Source organism: Lampetra fluviatilis, chromosome 49, assembly GCF_964198595.1.
Source record: "Lampetra fluviatilis chromosome 49, kcLamFluv1.1, whole genome shotgun sequence".
In the NCBI taxonomy this organism is placed as follows: domain Eukaryota; kingdom Metazoa; phylum Chordata; class Hyperoartia; order Petromyzontiformes; family Petromyzontidae; genus Lampetra; species Lampetra fluviatilis.
Window position 1 is genome coordinate 6766363 of NC_136323.1, and position 20379 is coordinate 6786741.

The window sequence follows — 20379 nt, forward strand, 5'->3', positions numbered from 1 at the left end:
CATTTGTTGGGTTAATAACCAAATACACCGTATTGTTCGGCTCATAAAACACTCCGGAAAGTAAGACTCACCCCTAACTTGTGTCTGGTTGCAAACAGGGTTTTATACACATCTATAAGACAAGTTATACAAATGAATGTACTGTGTACTGCATGCATACAATTCCTTTCTACATTGAAGAGGCCTACGGTTAAGTCACGTAGAAGGGAAACAATAAAATTATAAAAATATAAAACAATAAAATTATCACGACGCAGATGTGTTTTTCACACCTGATGATGATTGCTTGTGTTGCAGTCGAAACGTCTTGATAATTAATTGTTTTATATTTTTATTATGCTATTGTTTCCCTTCTACGTGACTTTACCGAAAGAACCAAGAATATGAATCCCTGCAGTCACGAAAGCTTTAAATCAAAATAAAAGGTCTACGGTTCTCAATACGTAACTTTATCAATTGATAATGTTTGAGTGTGTGTGGTGAGTGTGTATGTCTACGATTCTGCATGCAAGTCTATGGGTCACGACAGCGTATGGTAGTCCCTGGACATATATATATGTGCGGATAGTGGATTGTGACGACAGAATAATGGTTCAATGCAAATGCGTCGTAGGCAGGAACCCCATTCTGTCTCTCCAGAAATATAGCAAATACGTCCGCCCAGTACATCAGCCAGATCGCTTTACAAACCAATATTTTAAAAGCAGCATTCGTTTTAGCCAGTGGTTCTTAACCTGGGGTGCACGCACTCCCTGGGGGTGCAATATACCCTTTCTTGGGGTGCGAGGCGTCACGCAGTGTGCCTGCTGACGTCACGCATCCCCCCCCTACCCTCCGCGAAGGCCGTGTATTAATCCAAGATAAGAATTCAAGTCCCGGGCGAAGCCGGGTAGTAAAGCTAGTTAACATTATAAAACATTGTAACGACTTAGAACACAAAGGGCTTGCAGAGCTGCTGTGAAGGTTAATCATTACCACAGGTTTAAGCGATCAAGCAAAACTCTGTCCCATCAGCAGAATCAGGCTTGTCAAACAAATGCATCGAGATTACCAGGAGCTATTTGGCAAGCACACTCCATAACAAAAAAATTTGGGACCCCGTCCAATGCCAAAAAGAAATATCGTGCACACAACTACAATTATTTAACGAAACTAAACATCCATAATAGAGGTTTTTTTTTTGGTTAGATCGCGTAAATATATACATGTGTCGTTAAAACCCGCCACCACCCGACACAGCCAACTAGTAAGGGTTGTCACGTAAAGAGAGCGTGGCCAATTTGTCACTAGTGCAGCACTAGTGTGTAGTGTATAGTGTAGTGTATAGTGTAGTGTATAGTGTAGTGTATAGTGTAGTGCATACTGTAGTGCATAGTGTAGTGTATAGTGTAGTGTATAGTGGAGTGTATAGTGTACAATACTAGTACAGCACACCGGTGTGTTGGAGAGCCAAGCCACAACAAGTAAATGTGTGCTGTACTAGTGACGAATTGGCTACGTTCTGTTTTCGTGACACCCTTACTAGTTGGCTGTGTCGGGTGGTGGCGGGTTTTAACGACACATTTATATATTTACGCGATCTAACCCCCCAAAAAAAACCTCTATTATGAAATAAACACTTTTTGTTTATTTTACCAGCTAAGGCCCACTGTGAGCTCTGTAGCTTTTTGTCAGAAGCGATTGGGCCACAAATGAAAACTCAACGAAATGGCCAATCACGTTGAAATGTACAGCAGCCAAATACTCTCTGCGCATGTTTCTAAAAATGCAAAACAATTACTTCTGTGGCTCCCAACAAGAGCCATTCTCTTAATTATAATAGGCGCAACCAATTAGCCACAGTAACACACGGCACTATCGCAATACGGTAATTACCAGCTCCATGAAACCCTAATGGGGCCATTCAAAGCGAATTGTTCAACAACAGCAACGCAGAGACGGGGTGGGGGGGGAGGGTGGTGGTGGCGCGCGTGACTTCACCCACAATGACGGTCACAGTCCAGCAGATGTCAACACTGCCACTCTCACAGCAGCGCGTCAACCAACAGCGCTCTCCGTGCGTGGCCCCGTTACCATCGCTGCTGCTGATGCTGCTGCCGATGATGATGATGATCAGCAGCAGCGGCAGAGCTTTGCAAAGCTCGCAAACGGCCACGGGTACCATTGCGCCTGCGTGATCCACGCTGAGACTACGCACCCACCTGTGTGCACACATAGCCGTCGTCCAGTATATAAATACTGATATAGATCGACTGGATATAATTAAATACATTCACACACCCGCACGAAACTAGCTTGGACTGCAATTTTTTTTAAAAAATTCAGACCAGATGTGGCATTCGTTGGTCGCGTGATGTCCAGCTGACAAGCATCGAGTCGTCGTGAGCTCTTGAGAGAGACGGTGCCGAAAGATCGCCCCAAAAAGGAAAAAAAATATCCGAGTGCAGGAGTTTCCCAATTTCCACTCGTCACTTATGCTCATACGCAAGCGCTCAGATGCTGTTCAACCAGAGGCAGCTGGGGAGCGGTGGAGCAGGCGGCGGAGGTCGCTGCAAATCAAGGGGCGCACGCAGACCGCTCAGGATGCAAGGGTGCAGCAGCAGCAGCAACAACAACGGCAGTAAGCAGGGAGGATACACCAACGAGTCGTTCGTCTTCGATGACGGCTACAGGGATGACAACTGCGACGAGAGGTAACTTCGTGACCGGATAAACTCGCACTCGCTCAATCAGGCAAGCACTCACCAAACTCATTCGAATCGAGATTGAAGCACTCACCCACTCATTCGCACACTCATCCACGCATTCACGCACTCACTCATTCACGCAATCGCGCACTCCCACACTCACCCATGCACTCACATACTCACCAATTTGCGCAATTACCCACTCACTCATTCATGCACTCACTCGTCCACTCCCGTGCTCACTCATTCATGCACTCACCCACTCACTCATTTATGCACTTACTCACCCACTCACTCATTCATGCACTAACCCCGTCATTCACGCACTCACCCACTCACTGTCTCATTCATTCACTCACGCACTCCTTCACGCACTCATTCATTCACGCACTCACCCACCCACTCATTCACGCACTCACCACTCACTCATTCATGCACTAACCCCCTCATTCACGCACTCACCCATTCACTGTCTCATGCACTCTGTTCTTTGTGAGTATGTATCAGTGTTGGCTGAGGATGAAATGTTTGGACATCACTATAACAGCTTCCAATGCTGATGAGGGGTGGTGTCACTTGGTGTATAGTTGATGTTTATACACTGTGTTGTTTCTACGCACCGCATGTTGTTTGGTATTCTCTGACATTTCGCTCCACGTTGCTGGGATCTTCAATTCCTCAATAAGCTCCTAGCAGCTCTAAACGTCGGACATCGTGACGAATTGCACGTGGTACAACCCGAAAACACATCATAGAGCTATGCAGCACAACTACAATAACCTCTGCAGGATCTGTTGAAAAATATACATCATTTATGGCTTCGGACAGCATTATTTTAAAAACTATTTTTATGTTTTCCAGGTTAGGCCCACTAAGGTATATAGCTCTTTTTCAGAAGCAACCTGGCCACAAATGAGAGCTCAACAAAGTGGTTTATCGTCGCGTGGAAATTGATGTCAGCCAAATGACTCGACACGCATGAGTATAAATGTGGAGGGAAAAAGTGGAGGACCTGGAGGAAAAATCCACGCGACCACGGGGAGAACATGCAAACCCCAAATATACAGGCGTCACGGTCGGTATCGAGCCCACGACCTATTGTATGCCAGGTGATGTAATTAACATTTCGCCACTGTGGCATAATTGAGTCATGATTTCCAGCAAAATTTGCTCTATGTTTGGCAAAAGTCCTGAAGCTCAAATGAGCTAATAAGGATGATAATGTGATTTCTATAACCAGCAAAGCCTCACTGAGTCTCAAGACTTTTGCAGGAGGGTCCTACGACACACCGATGTTTGACCAATTCCATTCACGCGTGGGAGGAAACCGGAGTTTGCAGAGAAACATTTAAGAATCCACATCTGTATCTGATACCTCCTGGACATCTTGTAGACCACGGATACAAACACCTGGTATTTCCAGACAATCTCCCATCCAACAGCTTGCCAAGCTCAATGTTGCGGAGCTTCCGAAATCTGCCGAGATCGGGCATTTTCAGGGTAATTTGGTCACTTGTGATTGTGATGATAGTAACGACGATGATGATGATGATCGTCGTGATAATGAAACAGACTCATGGATAGAAACATAAATGAAGGAACATTAAGATCCCCAGGTCGGTGTTGTAAATTACACATTCTCATGGCAGAGGCTAATGTATCCTTAAATTTACCGCTTTGTGCCTCCCTACAATCCTCTATATCATGCCTCACCAGGTTTAGTAGCTTATTTATTTGGTAGCCCTTTGTCAATCTACTGCTGGATGAATACCCCCTCCCTCGCCATATCGGTCATAAAGGATTGTTTGACCATACTTCATCACGCTGGTCAATGCGGGTTGGTGACAGGGGGCACAGGATTTGTAATATATCACTTGCCACCGTGGCCAGGAATCGAACTCAGGTAGCCAGGTTCATGATAGCGTAACTTCTGCGCCAACACTCCCACCTTTGTTGCCTATTCACGTACCATTATTTATGCCGACTGCAAATACATGCTAATAATTTAAAATCATGTCTGTACATTCATAAACGCTGGTCTCATATTTGAATCATTCCAAAGTGTAAATTGCTGCCTTTTATTTACTCGTATCGTCGTTTTTTTATTTAAATAGTCATTTGTAGCCTTTATTTTCGACAATAAAGTCCCATGTCTTCCCTTGTACACATCCTGTGCTTTCAAGGTAATGGGTGCCGTGATCGCGAGGTGTTAACTCCCTCGCTTGGTATGCATGAGGTTGTGGGTTTGATCCAGATCCTGACTGCCTGCTGTATATTTGGAGTTTTCATGTTTCTCTACCCGTGGTCGTGCGCATTTATATCCGCGTCCTCCGGTTTTTTATCTTCACATTTATAAGCATGCATTTCGAGTATTTGGCTGCTATAAATTTCCACGTGATAAGCCACTTCGTTTAGCTATCATTTGTGGCCAGGTCGCTTCTAAAAAAGAGCTATATAGCTCAGTGGGCCCTTACCTGATAAAATAAAAAATTGTAATTTAATTTAGTAGCATCGATGTGGAAAGGTCGACGCACAGTAGCACCTTTTTGGTTTTGAATAATACGCGAGAGGCAGATCGTAAGATATTTCACCATGTATGCAGAATTACCGTGACGTTTCTGGCTGTGCCATAGTTGGCTGTGTAGCTGTATCTAAATATGAAAATGCACACCTCCACCTCCGAAATGCGCACCCATGCACCACACATTCAGTACTCGCCACACTCAAAGTGAAGAACGTATTGTACTGGCGCACGTTAACGAGTTTTATTTTTTATCTTATAGACTTTAACAGGTGGTAAATCTGTACCCTTCACATATGTTGAGTGTATGATATAATATTATTACAGTAAGGACGTGTTTACAATTTGAGAATTAATCCGAAAAAAAGCTAAACTTTGAGCCTAAATACGAAATTTTCGATAATCCGAATTTTTGTTTTGTTCCAAATTTATCCTAAGCATGGCGCCACAGGAAACAATCATAATAACAAGATAATAATTTCAACTTGTAATGGGTCGCACAATATTCGCTCGCTTTCGAACAGGGAAAACGACACGTCGTGAGGAACTACAGACAAATGGGAAAGGCAACCACGCTTTGAGCCGGAGCAAAATCCCCCTCCAAGCCCTGCGGTCCTCTGTATATTAAGATACTATCTTCCATTTAATGGGTGTTTACACTTGGAGAAATCACATGTGCGAGGGGGAAACACTTTATCTCATATAGATGGAACAGATGAAGATTAGTTCACGCTGTGTTGCACCACATTCGCCTGGTAAGCCAGGGTACAGCACCTCGGTGCCCATGAGAGTGGAGTCTCAACAACGCGCGTGTGATCCACCAACAATCGCTGCTTCCACAGTGCTGGATTACAGGCGTGTGCCACCACCTCCTGGACTGAATGCCATCACTTACATTGTGCTGTCACTTCCACGTATTTCCGGCCACATGTATTCACGTGGCATCATGTGACATCACTTTTGTGAGCATGAATGTTGCTTGAGTTGTTTCATTATATAGACGATCCATACATCGAAACATCCAAGAAGAGATCTGAAATTGTCCTAAGGCACCTGAAGATATTAAAATGTCCAATCCGAAAATTATGCCTCGGCTACACTGTCAGTGGAAACTTTATACGAGCTGTCCCAGTCTTGCCAGCGAACAAAACGAATCCTTTTAGCATCACGTAATTTGGCATAATAAAGTCTATTCCTGTGATGTCTGAATGAATCACGTAAATGATGGCTTTTATATCATTAAGTACACACAGGCACCAAATCGCACGTGTTGAGCACAAAGAAAATGCATTTTTCAGGCTGTTTTATTTAAAAGCGTCTGATGTTAGCTTATTGTTGCTTCAATCACACGGGGAAAAAATATTGCAGAGTTAAAATGTCCATCTCCCAGCCGCAAGCGTTCTGACAAATCCAACGGTTAGAAATATAACCAGCCACCCTGCTTTTTTGCATCTATACGCTAACTTGTAATTGTATTCTGTGCTTACAACAATGGGGTTGTATTGGAAGTTGTCAGATGTTAAGGAAAGCACTCACGCCAGCAATAGCCGACCACTAGAATAAGGCAAAGACATTTCTCAAGACCCAAACTCCATAAACAATGTAGCTGTTTAAAGTAGTTTTTTTTTTTCATTGAGTCTTTTATTTTTCTAAAAGAGATTTTACCTGATATTTAAGCAATTAGTGCCACGCTTGGCCACCTTTTTTGCCCCAGTGCTGACGTCTGTACACGGTAACAGGTACTCATTAAGCATTGTGATGATGGGTAGTGGTGGTGGTGATAAAAAAATAGAAATAATTGAAATGGAAAGAGGGTCTCCCCAAATCCGTAACGGGGCCATCGAACTTAATCCGGTCCTGCTTTAAACATAGCACAGGACGTCCTTGATGTGTGCGCATTAATGACCATGGCTTACCCACGTCAGGTTTGTTTCGAGTAATACTGCACAATGGAAGCTGCAGCTAAGACGTCACACACAGCGGTGACGTAAGTTTCTATTCTGTCAAATTAATTTAATGTTGACTCACTGCCCCTCTGGACATGTAACAGATTAATAGGAATACAGTTCTGTTGAGCAGTGTAAAAATGAGCATTGGGGCAGTGCTCATCGTCTGTTCATGGCCCTGAGTCAGTGCTGGAAATTCCACTTTCCTATGGCAGGGGCGAGTATATTCAGAAAACAAGCGTTGTTGACTTTGCCACAAGGTGGCACTTGTTGCATTGATGCCGGAGGGATGATGGGCTGAGTCAACCCCCAACCAGGATTTAAACTCTCAACATTGTGATGGCAAGCCGCTCGCTCTACCGCTGACGGTGTGTGTTGCTGTGAAAATTGAGTAAAGCTACCCATCACCATCAATGGTGCTTTAATGTCAACTCATTACAGTTACATTCACTCGTATTATGTTTCTTGCCACTCAATCAAGTGTTGTTGACAAGATTAGAGAATCTAAACATTTATTTTTCTTTAATTACTCTGGGAGAATCCGAAGAGCTATGAAGCTCTTTTTCACAGATGTCCACCGTGAGCATCCTGCATATTCACTCTCTTCTCAATTCATACGTGCAAGGAGCGCAGCAACTGTGGGTGTCATCCATACACCCCCGTCATATTTTGATTTGGCCAAGCGGTACCCACAAAATAGTCAAACAAACTAATAGTCGCTGTGGAAAACGTCAATAAGCAGTTTTAGTGTCAAACTACGACTCGTGTTGCAGAAAATGCTCCTTGCCTCGAAACATCTGACAGTTCACCAGCATTGGTGCAAGCAAGCGTAACTCTTGCTCATGAGACACTGAATATCAACACCGGTCCAGAGTTTCTATTGCATTGAGACAAAGCTGCTGATGAGATGCACTCCGCAAAGGCCGTGCAACAGGCGGGATGTGCCAAAAAAATATTAATATTTTCAGTGGACAAAATATGGGAAGGAGGAATTATTTATTCCGATCAGATTTTTTAATTCCATGGAATTTTTGGGGAGTCTGCGTTTTTTTTTACCCCCTTTAACAGGGCGACACAAATGCCGACGTGGTGAGCAATGAAGTGGGTCCGGTCGGTATTCAGCAGTTGCATAGAATTAACGTCGAGGTAAAGCTCGCCGCACTCGGTTTCATGTAATTCGTGTTTCGTCTCTGCGTGGCTTACCGAATGGCATCTGCTTTCCGGAACACGGGTGTGATGTTCTGCCTATCCGCGATTTGGCACTTGCGAAGAGTCTCAACTCCGCGTCTCTAAAAGAAGTGTGCAGTCTGCTTGCACTGTCCTGCATGGTCTGTGGATGAACATCCAGACAACTGGAAAACAATAGTAATAATCGCTCTGTTAGTTAAACATGTGTTAACTGGTTTTTTTTCTGTTTTACATATTGCATGCCAACCAGGGGTGGCTCTAGACGAGCTGCCAGCAACTGGCGCCCTAGGCGAACCGTGCAATCAGCGCCCCAAACCCCAAGGGCAGACCTAGGCTGAGGTTTTTGGTAAACTGGAAATCATTTTGCCCCTATTTTCCGTTAAATGATTTAAAGCATTTTTTTGTTAAACAGAGGCATAATTATTTGGTTTGTCCGTTCTTCCATCTTTCCAACCAATACATTCTCAGATATGTTGAGAAATGAATTATAATTCATATTCCCTCTGTGCGTGCACGGGAATTGAAATAATGGCATCTTTTTTGTTTGTTTGTTTTGTTTTCCCTCGAATTTCGCGCCCCACTTAGTTCGCCAATATGGACGGGCCGCCCCTGATGCCAACCGCATTTATTATCCAATAAGGGTCACTGTGCCTCTGTAATCAGACCAACAATACCACTGGGAACCATTTTCTGGTGGAACCCCCCTGAACTTGCAAAGTATAGTTGCCCCCCCCCCACTCCCAGTAATGCGCCCGGCCAACATGCCCGCAATTTGTCTCTAATGTACCTTTCTAGATAATGCAACAGCAACAACAAGGAACATGTGTTTTTTTCTTCAGTAATTTTTTTTGGTACACATGCAGCATTTGCTAGTAGTTTGGACTATTGGGTATTATTAGTTGGGACGGCTATGATAATGGTTCAATTTAAATGCCCGTAGCCCGGAAGGCAAAATCAAAGCGCCGCAGAGATACAAGACATCAAAACTCATGCTAATAGGCCACGGAAAGCTGTACATGGCAAACCCAAATAAATAATTAATGTTCTTTGGGTTTTTGTTAGGCATCTAAGATATTCTCAATTCGTAATTTACCCCTTTGTTGAATGTTATTCCAAATTGCACAATTGGAGTCATGCCAAGACTCAAATTATCCATTGGGATATCTCGCAGAGCCACTGTAGCTCTTCGTCTCAGAGAATGGCCCACAGAAATGAATATGACAGAACCACCTCTGAAATTCTTACAAATTACCCCTGGTCAACACGCTCACCAATCATAAAATTTACTCTCCATTAATTCACAGTTAGAGTTTGCAAATTTTATTTAGGAATTCATCATTCTGGTTCTCGGTTTCACAATCCTGTTTTCAATTCTTTCACCAATGTTGTCTCACCTGCACACGTTTCTTTGCTGCATTCACTGAACTGTAATATGAGAAAAGTATTTATATATATTATGTGTTGGTAAAGGCAGGTTAGCATAGGTACGGATGTTATTGCACTACCGTCTACTGCCCACCACCTTGTATCACGGCCAAGAACAATCTTTGGTGTGTTTTATTCACTCATCCAAGAATTAACCAGGCTCAGATCTGCTGGGCCACTGATATCTGATGATATGGAGCACATTTAAGGTAATTTGATCGTAGGCTATGGGGTTGGTTGATCAAGGAGATTTAATAATTTCCTGCCATTTTGCTGGGATGCAAGGTGCATGGGAGTGGCAGTACAGCAAGTGGGTTCCTGACCAGTCCGTGCAGACTTCATGAGCGTTACTTCATCTCAAATGTACTCAGGTTGCCTCCGACGTGCAAGAGTCTCACCCATGCTTCGCCAAACGTCCCAATGCGAGTAAGTGTAAAGGTACGGACCTGCCAGTAGAGGGGGTGGGGGGGGGGCTCCACCAGAGGGACCTCTAGGGAGCCCCTCTTGAGGATTATTTTGGCCAACATCTTTGACAATGGCCAGATGTCTTGGACGAGGTGGGAGCCCCCCACACTTTACACCATCGCAGACGCGACCTGCCGATCGACTAATTGTGCCCGATGCAAGAACCCTGTCGACAAAGAGCATTGTGTGTATGTATGTTGTCGGTATGTTGAACTTCGTTCGCACCGTACGTAGCCAATGGTGCTAATCGGAGGTGCAGGCATTGACACTACATGAGGATTTCTTGGGTGGGCAAAAAAAACGTGTTACTTCTTTGTGGCAAAAATAAGGGCAATAATTTTTCCAAGCCTCATCAGGAGTTTCCCTACATATCATCGCAAGCCAATGTCTTACATCCTCCGGTCTTTATTCGGATCAATGAACAAATCGATAAATGAGGTAAGTGATAGTCCTATCAACCCATTTCCCACTTTTTTGTCAACGTAGCATCTGATATGGAGCGGTGGTTCCCAACCTCCCTGATTGTGCATACCACTCACTCACCGTCAACTCTCACAGACGCTACGGGAACCGGTGCGCACCAGTAACGTATGTTTCAGAATGAACGCGACTCTCAATCGCGCTTTAACAGAGTTTAAAAGCGGGAACAGAAATAGAGGTGATGCCTACAAAGATTCCGCCAAACCCCAACCGCCTTCCTCACAGGCCACCAGGGATTCACGGCAGAGGTCGCAACCGGGTACCCGATACCCGTACCCTACCCGATATCCGGCTACCCGTACCCGGCCGGGTAAGGGTAGCCGTATGCAACCCTGGTGCGGCCGGGTACGGGTACGGGTAGGCCGTGAGTCACTGGTGAGTAACCGTTTGTCACTCATTTCGGGTAGGGTACGGGTACGGGTAGGGAACGGGTACCCGGCCGGGTACGGGTACGGGTAGCCGTTTGCGACCCTGGTGCGGCCGGGTACGGGTACGGGTAAGGAATCAAAACCCTTTTGCGACCTCTGATTCACGGGCCACAGATTGGCAACCACTGCCAGACGTGTGAAGCCTTGCGACTGCGTCGCCGTGGGAAATTGCCGATGTGGACGGGGGGGGGGGGGAATCTGCTTTAATAAAGAACAGGATCGAAAGATATACACGACGAAGAGTAAAAACAGACTTTTTAAAATGCACGAGAGAGTCGTCGATGTCCGTTGAACTTCTTTCACGCCGTACGTAGCCAACCGTGCTTATCGGTGATGAGTTCGCACACATGTTAACTTTCCGAAAGTTCCTGAATAAACTATAAAAAAAATTGAATAATGATCTACGACTCAAAATCAACACAGTGAGGTGTATGGGAAAAAAAAAACTATCAGAGTAAACAAAAGCAAAGACAACAGGATGATGTGTCGTTTACTCGACAGAGGCCGAAGCTACGGTGAGCGTGCCGCTGAATGCCATCTGCCGTGGCGTGCGGCTGTGAGCGACAGCTCGAGGTGCCGCTGCGAAGCCAAAATACCTCCCCAGTGAATGCGGCAAAAATCCACCAAAGTTTCATTGTCGGGCAGCCGTGGCGTGGCTCATGCCTGTGCTGCGATCCAGCGGCTGGGCAGGCGAGGGGGTGGTGGACCGCACAAATGTTGTGGAGCTCCACGTCCCGTGGGCGTCGAGGTGCCGTACCACAGCTCGCCAGGAGAAGGCGGTGTAGGTAATGCGGACTATACCATTGGAACCTCATTTGCCAGTAAAAAATATGATAATTGTTTTTTTACCCTTCTATCTGGCAAATGAGGTTCCAATGGTGTAAATGCTTACCCCGAGCTCTCATACTCTGATGGTGCATTGTCTTTGAGTTGTGCGCCTTTTGGCGTCATCTGGTCCAACACATGTGAGACTAGGCTCTAAGGAAAGCTGTATCAGGTGTGGGCCAATCAACTTCAAGGACAGTGCATATATTATCAGAGTTGTGTTTTTTTTGCATTATGGCTGCAGGTATTGTGGTCTATGCAAACATGACTCCTTGTAAAAAAAGGTGTCAGTTTTGTTGCCAGATAGAAGGGTAAAAAAACAATTATCGGACTAGACCTGTTCCAACTGTATGGGATTGAGTGTTGCCCCCTCGCACGCGTGTGTTTTTATCCGGGTGCTCCGGTTTCCTTCCACCTGTAAAATGCTCATTGAGAGGCTTAATATACAGAGGACAGGCAGAGCTCGGGCAATTGTTGACACTCCGGCTAACCGCCTGGCTGCCTTTCCGGCTTGTCTGTGGTTCCTCCTCGCTCCTTTGAGTCGATCTCTGTGTGAGTGAGAAAATACTGTGCGGCACGTTAAAGGTTGATACTATTATTGTTGACTACCTTCATACCACTGTGTAGGTTTTCGTGGCTGTGCTGTACACAGCTCTCTGATGAGATTTTTAGGCATGCACCGCCTGTTGTCCGGCACGATGTCTGACGTTTCGCTGCCCACGCTGGGAGCTTCTACAGGGACGGAACTGAGCAGAGCACTTCATCCCTCGACTGCATAACGTTGCCGTCTGTTGGTGACGATCCGCGTGTGGAGTCCGCGTTTTCCCGCGTGCTCCCCCTGGCCTAAATGCTTAATCTATAAGCAAGAGGTTCTGTAATTTGTTTTGGAAAGCATTCACAAGGACACAGTTTTGACGGCGTAATTGGACGCTCTTTCGTATGTGCTGCTGTGCTCAGCTGATGGGGAATGTACATTCAAAATGCCTTTCATGTGCAAAGCTGTAAATCCTGAACGCCAGAAAGGAGCACGCTGCCTGGACCCTTTGAGGCATATCACAATCGTTACTGGCAGCCAAACAGCATACGGTCTGCTGCTCGAGACGTGTGTCACATTGTGACCGTACGTTCATCGCGTTGGGAGATATCGGATTTGTAAAATATCAATCGTACTCTTAGTTCTTTCGGTAAAGTCACGTAGGTAAAAAATGAAATTAAAATTAATAAAAAATAATTTCATTTGATTTTTATAATTTTAATTTCATTTTTTACCTACGTGACTTTACCGAAAGAACTAAGAGTATGAATCCTTGCAGTCACGAAAGCTTCAAATCTAGAATTATCAATCGCTTAGTCACTTCTCAACGCACAGCAAAGGTGCTCGCCACTGGGTATTGCTGCCAGGGTTGAGCGATGTTAATATCGTCAGCGTTTTTTTACACGCTTTCATTTGACTCAATCTTTCTGTTGCTGTTGTCGTTGTGGTTGTCTTTGTCGTTGTGTAATAATACTCTTGGAGACGACTTGTGGAATCGGTCCTTTTATTTATTCCAGTTCACAAGTACTCCCCGCTGCTGGCAGGCAACGGGAAGTGGGCAGACAGACCACAAGGGACGCACCGCCACGTGGCACTCGGAGCCCCGCTCGCGCGTGGCCCCTCTCTTCCTTCGTTCGTCTGACCACGTGTCGTTCATCTCTCCCCTTATTTAATGCCTGGGTCACGTGGTACGCTCCAGCCAATCCTTGGTAGCCTGCGCCGAATCTTCTAGATTCCCCATCAACTCCCGGGACCACGCCCCTGACTTGTCTTCCCATTGGCTGAGGCCAAGACCAGCAGAACCAATCACCCTAGCTGGCACCCCTTGATCACGCCAGGGCCATGCTCCCAGGCTCTCCCCCCATTGGCTGTAAAGCAGGACTGGCAGAGCCGATCACCACGTAAGCCGGACATAGGCTCTTATTACAATTGTATCCTCAAATCTTTTAACTCAATTTTAACTCACTTCCCAATGTGGTATTGACTGCAAACTTGGTATACTTATGTCATACTGATGACAATACTATATTCTATCATAAAAATAAAAGATATATATTTTTAAACATTATTTTTTATATGTTGTGTTTCGGCTTGGGTCTAATTGTCCACGGCGGTCAACTGTAATTGGCCACGGTCTCTTACGTTTATATGGCAAGCTTCGGAGCCACTTCCTGGAGTCGTGGAGTTCTTCCATTACTAGTACATTTCATAAAAGCGTGTTTTTAAAAAAGTGTTTTTAATATTACTTATTTATTCATAATATAGGTTTTTGGGTCAGATCGCGTTATTTATAAATGTGTCGTAACCCTCCACCACCCGACACGGCCAAACAGTAAAAAAATGTGTCACGTGTTCAAAGGACAAATTAATTGACTTCTTTAGCCCACCGGTGTGCTGAAGAGAGAATCAACAGCATTAAAAAAAAAATAGTACGACGTTTCGCTGATAATTACAATCTGCTTCATCGAGCAAGAATGGTGAAGCTCTCCTGTTGCTTCTGGTCTTAAAAAGAGCAGCATCAGGGTGACGTCATCATTTAATTCAATTCAATCTGGTGCAGTGATTCGATGCAAGGAGGGGGAGGGTATTGTAATTATATAGTTTGGTAATCATTCAATTGTTATTCATTGGTATGTGTTTCCCTTATAAGGAATTGTAATTGTATTTGTTTGATAATACGCTTCCAGGCCGCACTAAACCTGTAGCTGTGAGAGCGATTGAAGTTATTTCTGTTTCTCTCAATTTCAATGGATTATCTAATTAGTCTTGGCCAGTAGTAATTAGTTTTACACAACACTTCAACGTTATCAAAATCAATTGAGTGTCCTTGTTGACAAGCATGATCTGCCACTGCCGACAGTTGTGTTTGAGATGATATAATGTTTCTTTGGTGTTCTTTTAGTCTTACACTAATGTTACGTCCCGTCTGTCCAATATAGCAATCTATATAATTAAAATACCCTCCCCCTCCTTGCCTCGAATCACTGCACCAGATTGAATTGAATAAAATGATGACGTCACCCTAATGCTGCTCTATTTAAGACCGGAAGCAGCAGGACAGCTTCACCATTCTTGCCCGATGAAGCTGATTGTAATTATCAGCGAAACGTCGTACTCAAATTTTTTTTTTATGCTGTTGATTCTCTCTTCAGCACACCGGTGGGCTAAAGAAGTCAATTAATTTGTCCTTTGAAAACGTGACGCATTTTTTTACTGTTTGGCCGTGTCGGGTGGTGGATAGTTACGACACATTTATAAATAACGCGATCTAAACCCAAAAACCTATATTATGAATAATATTGGTCGCGAAAGCCTCACACGTGTTAAATTACTCATTTACTTTGGTCACAGCCTTGGTCCGGGCGATGCCAATCTGTGGAGATGTGCTTAGTCTGTGGATTTCATTCAGTCATTCTCATAGTCTAGTCAAATGAAACACTGCAAAAAATATTAGTTTACTTACTTATTCAATGTTGGTTTGAGAGGCACGTAATTTCTGAACCATTGTGGCATATTTCCGTGCCTATTTGTATTTTATTACGCACAAGCAGGCAGACACACACAGACAGAGACAGGCAGAGGGACAAAACATTATTTTTTATTCATTAAATTACTGTTATTACGACGTTTGTTTACCCATGAAAACCTCAAGATTGTTTTTCAGGAGAGTCCTGCTAAGTTTTCACAGGATGGTGTAATGTTGCTGCTGCGTGTGACGCCAGGTAATTTTCCGGTAAATCTTTCATCACTGGGATATTTGGCCAATACCGGCTGCATTGTAAATTATGTGTTTTTGTTTTTACTTTGGGAAGAAACCAGAGAGCCCGGAGGAAAACTGTGTTAAACAGGGGCAGAACAAACCAACTCCACGCCAGAGGTCGCAATCGGGTACCCGATACCCGTACCCTATCCGATACCCGGCTACCCTTCCCTGGCCGGGTACGGATATCCTTTTGCGACCCTGGTGCGGCCGGGTACGGGTAGACCGTGAGTCACTGGTGAGCAACCGTTTGTCACTCATTTCCCAACGTCTTGTCTCTTCTCACAATTCAAGTTCCTAGAATCAACCCACCCGCGCCTGCAACATGGCTTCATCCCAGAGGTCACAATCGGGTACCCATACCCTACCCGATACCCGGCCGGGTACGGGTAGCCGGGTATCGGGTAGGGTACGGGTACCCGTTTGTGACCCTGGTGCGGCCGGGTACGGGTAAGGAATCAAAACCCATTTGCGACCTCTGCTCCACGCAGAAAAACGCTCGAGTTGATATTCGAGCCCAGGAGCTTCTTGCTACGAGGTATAAAAGTGCGCCAATCCGCACTACTTTGGTGAGTGTAAAATAACCGGTGGCTTATAAATCATCACAGTTTCTATATCGTCACTGAGAGGAAGGGAAGAGCTCAATGTTTTTGGCCAATTGAACTTATTCATGAAACATTGCGATTTACAGAAAAAATAGAGACTTACATAGTCTTTGTAGGTGAGTAATTGATAAAGTTAAATTTTATCACGCAATATATTCCGTAATGCTGAGATTTAAAAAATGATAATCGGCTTAGGACACTACCAGGTATGCTTATACAGAGCAATAATCCTATGAACAGGTTTATAAACCAAAATCACATGCAATGGACTCATCGTTGTTGGACGAGGCATGCCAAAATAATTCACGGAACAACAACAGCACGGACTCTTCGGGCGAATATTACGGGCTGGAAATGCTCTCTACAAAAAGATGAAATCTAAAACGTCCCATGGAGCAACCGTGTCCTACCCGACCTCGCCTCCCGAGACACCTGCATGCACTCTCTCTCTCTATGTAGACATCAACATCGTCTGAAGAAGGCCACTTAAAATCTCAACATGTTGCTTTTCACTCTCAACCTATCATCTTTCACGCGACAGGGGGATGTTCATCAGCAATGTTCATGTGCTATGTGTGTATCTTGATTTGAAGCTTTCGTGACTGCAGGAATCCATACTCTTTGGTTCTTTCGGTAAATTCACGTAGGTAGAAAATAAATTAAATTAAAATAAAGTTACATTTCGAGGCTGGTGCGTGAGCCAATGTTCGGGTTTCAGGAGAAGCCTGGCTCATATCTGAACCGTTGCCAGAGTGTGGTGTTGCGATGTGTGAAATATAAGCTCACGTGGAGATACATAGACTTGCAATGAAACCCAGTGACTCGCGTAGACGCCCATAGACCGACAGAGAGAGAGCATTGTATTAAATACACGCCTCTCGTTGACTATGGCGGGGAGTTGATCATCGACGTGTATGCGTGCATGTCAAGGCTGGCGAGTGAGTCAGCGAGTGAGCCAGTGGACGGCATCAGGAGTAGCCTGGTGGACATCTGAGCTGCGGCGTTAACTATTCGGTCGGTGGCTTGATATTGGTGACCGCAGTTGCACCGTGGGCTACTCTGAATTCTGCACTGGTAGATGAGAGAACCACATCTGCCGTGCGATGTTCCCAAGCGGTTCAACGCGGACCATTATTTGAGGGGTATATTGAGACTGTGAGGATTCACTCTCAGTGAGAGCATGAAAAAAATAGAGTCAGGGGGAGGAGGAGGAGGGAGGGAGGAAAGGGAACACATTGATGATGCTAAAGGCGTTGCTAAGGAAGACCACCATACCCACCTGTTGTTAAGATTTTATATTTTTTTCTGACGATTGCCTTTGGTCCGTGGGCCCTCCCACAGCTCAGGCCTGAATGAGGGAGAGGAAACGAAATATGTCATTTTCTAACGGGTGCGAGCTCAGTAAGGTGCTCAGAAAAAGGGTCGCAAATAGGGTGGCTGCAACATCGTTTTTTCAAAATACGACACGATATCAAATGTCGCGACGTGACGACTATCGCGATATCAGCGTCCCGCAGTTTCGTGGTTGCATTGCAGCGTGTTGCTATATTGTCCACGAACTTCACTGTTCTCCGAGTGGCATGTACCACCCTCGCTGGAACATTCGAATTGTTCTTGGCGCGCTGCAAATTGAGCGACGTTTACGCCCCCCCCCGCCCCATGCGATTTCTTAAACAGTCCTCGGCAATTTTATTTCCGCACCTTTGAACGACCGCGCGGAGCTGCGCATTCGACGTTTGCAATAGCGGAGCACCGTAGGGGTCTGGGCACAGTGGAACCCTTTCCGTGTGTCGACTTGACTCGTCACCGTTATATATATATTTTTTTTAAAGGGACACATTTTTAAGCGAAATATTTGGAACGGCGTGACCTCTTTTTTTTTTCTAAAAGTAATTTCCAGCGTTGCGAAGTACAATTCCATTTAAAACAATGTGTACCTTTTTGATTCGCAGGGTCACAGTAAACTGAGGCAGGCAAGGCGGGTTTGCCCTGGGTTTCAGATCTTGAGATGGGGGACCTCAAGGGGGTTTTGGCGGCGGTGTGGGGAGGTCTGATAAATAGCCAAGGAGTCTTCCTCTTAAGCTTTGCCCGAGGGCTCAAAAAACCTTTAGGCTCACACTGTTCATTTGAAAAGCCACCGACAAACGTGTCAAAAGGGGTCAAGCAAAAGGTGCAGCCCTGTAATTGCTTGCTCACGCCATCAGCAGATTTCTTCAATCCATCCACCTCTGGCCACCCAACGGAATAAATTGGTGCACCACAATTGCTCGATCAGCTGGTCACTTGTCGTGTGTTGTACTGCACGTTGAACTTCTTAACGCAACCGTGCAAATCGGCGGTGTGGCGGAAGAACAGCAAACTAAACACGAAAAAGCAGTTTTAAAGCAATGGGATTTCAATCGAGACTTAAAGATGCATAGCTCCAGTGGCTTCCTAATATCGGAAGGCCGAGTGTTCCAGACGGCCGCAGAAGCGCGTCTGGAAGCGCGCGGAGCAGTGACCTATGGCCAACCAAAAGGCGCTTGCGAGGTTGACCAGAGTTCACGTCACGGTTTATGCTCCTCGACGAGGTCAGCATGGTAAGCAGTGGGGCTTAAGTGTGTGTTACACGATTGCCCTCTAGATGGGATCTCCAGAGCTACCCTGAGCGGCGGCCCTGTCGGCAGGTGTCTCTCAGATATGAGGCCGCATATCAAACCTGCAGCGTGAAGCAAAGAGAGAAGATAGGCCTCCTCTCCATCCAGGTTGCCGCATTTCAGATCCGAATTAATTCCAACCCCTAATTGTAATTTCGCTTGGTTTAATGAAAAGCACATTCATTGAGACGGGTTGCTTGCGATATCCGATGCATGCGTAGCGAGGCTTAAGAGTGAACAGTAATATAATTAATTGATGCTTCGCTTACGGTCAGTAGCTGTGCCTCTTGTCTCTCGAACAAGAGAGGATGAAGCGCACCTGCCCCTTGCCTGCTTGAATAATAAACAAAAATCCACGCTTGTATATGAAAATCCGTCAAGGCGCTTCGACTGCAAAATAATACCCATTCAAATCCCTCTGAATGAAGGAATATTCTTGTTCACGCCAAGCACTAAATGCGGTGGTTATTCATTACCTGCAACATTTTTCTCTTTAAAAATGTGTATCCATTGAAAAATGTGTACTGTGAGGTGTGATCAATTCATAAATACCGCACTAAAATAACAGTGAGATGCAGAATACGGCAAAGTCCCTTTCGAAGCCCCCACACCATCTGTCACCGATCTCGACACACTAATAATACATAATAATTTTAATATGTTCACAATATCCAATCAAGAAGATGAATCCCTGCAGTCACGAAAGCTTTAAATCGAAATATCCAATCACCTGTTGAGGACACAGCCGGAGGGGTCATTCGAAATCAATGCGGTATCTATGAATGAAACAGCCTTCGACGACTGTGCAGTGCTTGCTAGGCATGCAAGTGCCTACCTACGATATGGTTTTCTTAAAGGCCGTGTTTGTAGATGGGGCGTAGAGGTCACTGTTTGAGAAATCTTCTGGCAGGGTCAGTGACGTTTCTCTTGATATTTGTGCAGGCAGTACACCGGTTAGCCTGTGTGTGGATTTTTAAGTGTTATCCACCTACAACAGCACCCTTGTTGGGGTTTCTTCAAGCACTCCCAGTGTTTCCAGACGTGGCAGCTGAAACCACGTCCGCCCAGCAGCATGAATTAGTGCGCCGCAGTTAGTCGACCAGCATGTCGCGTGCGGTGGCGTGAAGTGTGGGGACTCACACTCTGCAGCATGGAAGAGGAGGCCAGTTTAACATCTATTAAGCTTACGCGACCAATGTTATCCATAGTAAAGGTTTTTTTGGGTTAGATCGCGCAAATATACATGTCTGGCACATTAGGAATGGATCACTCTTTTAATTATATCCTTGTGCAGCAAGGGAGTAAAGTGTGGTTCTGTGAAAGTCCTAATGTGCTGTGCAGTGCATCAATGCATGTGTGTACAGCAGCATGTGATGACT

At 45.2% G+C, this 20379-nt stretch overlaps 1 protein-coding gene across 1 annotated transcript in view; it reads left to right on the forward strand.

Moving 5' to 3' along the window:
- The first annotated feature begins 2148 nt into the window (after positions 1-2148).
- The window catches only part of LOC144948360 (potassium channel subfamily T member 2-like), a 226558-nt gene continuing 208327 nt past the window's right edge, over positions 2149-20379 (forward strand). The window contains exon 1 of the mRNA XM_078877787.1: positions 2149-2693. Within this exon, the coding sequence (XP_078733913.1) occupies positions 2497-2693 (197 nt within the window). The 5' untranslated portion in view covers positions 2149-2496. The remainder of the gene's footprint in view (positions 2694-20379) is intronic.